Source organism: Eimeria tenella, genomic scaffold (genome assembly GCF_000499545.2).
Source record: "Eimeria tenella Houghton genomic scaffold, Eth_scaff2880, whole genome shotgun sequence".
Lineage (NCBI taxonomy): Eukaryota > Apicomplexa > Conoidasida > Eucoccidiorida > Eimeriidae > Eimeria > Eimeria tenella.
In genome coordinates this window covers 642-917 of record NW_013542757.1, presented here as the reverse complement: position 1 = coordinate 917, position 276 = coordinate 642, and the positions used below count along the sequence as shown (strand labels likewise).

The window sequence follows — 276 nt, the reverse complement described above, 5'->3', positions numbered from 1 at the left end:
GCAGCACCAGCAGCACCGGCAGAGACGACGCAGCAGCAGCAGCAGCAGCAGCTAGAGGTGGAGACTGTGGGCGATATGGACTTTGGGCCTCCAGCAGACTTGTGTCTGGATGAAGGCTCTTTTCCCCCGCAGCTGCTGCAGCAAGCTGCAGCGATTGCGGATGCTGCAGCAGCAGCAGCAGCTGCAGCACCCAAGGAGCTGCGGCAGCTGCAGGAGCTGGAGCAGCTGCAGCAGCCCAGCTTCTGCCTGCCCCCGCCAGCCCCAGACCACGAACTC

The 276-nt window shown here is 64.5% G+C and overlaps 1 protein-coding gene across 1 annotated transcript in view; it reads left to right on the top strand.

Moving 5' to 3' along the window:
- Nucleotides 1-75: 75 nt before the first annotated feature.
- The window catches only part of ETH_00036945 (ankyrin repeat-containing protein, putative), a gene marked incomplete at both ends in the record, with an annotated part of 821 nt that continues 620 nt past the window's right edge, over nt 76-276 (top strand). Inside the window, one exon of the mRNA XM_013375548.1 lies at nt 76-276. Coding sequence (XP_013231002.1) covers nt 76-276 — 201 coding nt within the window.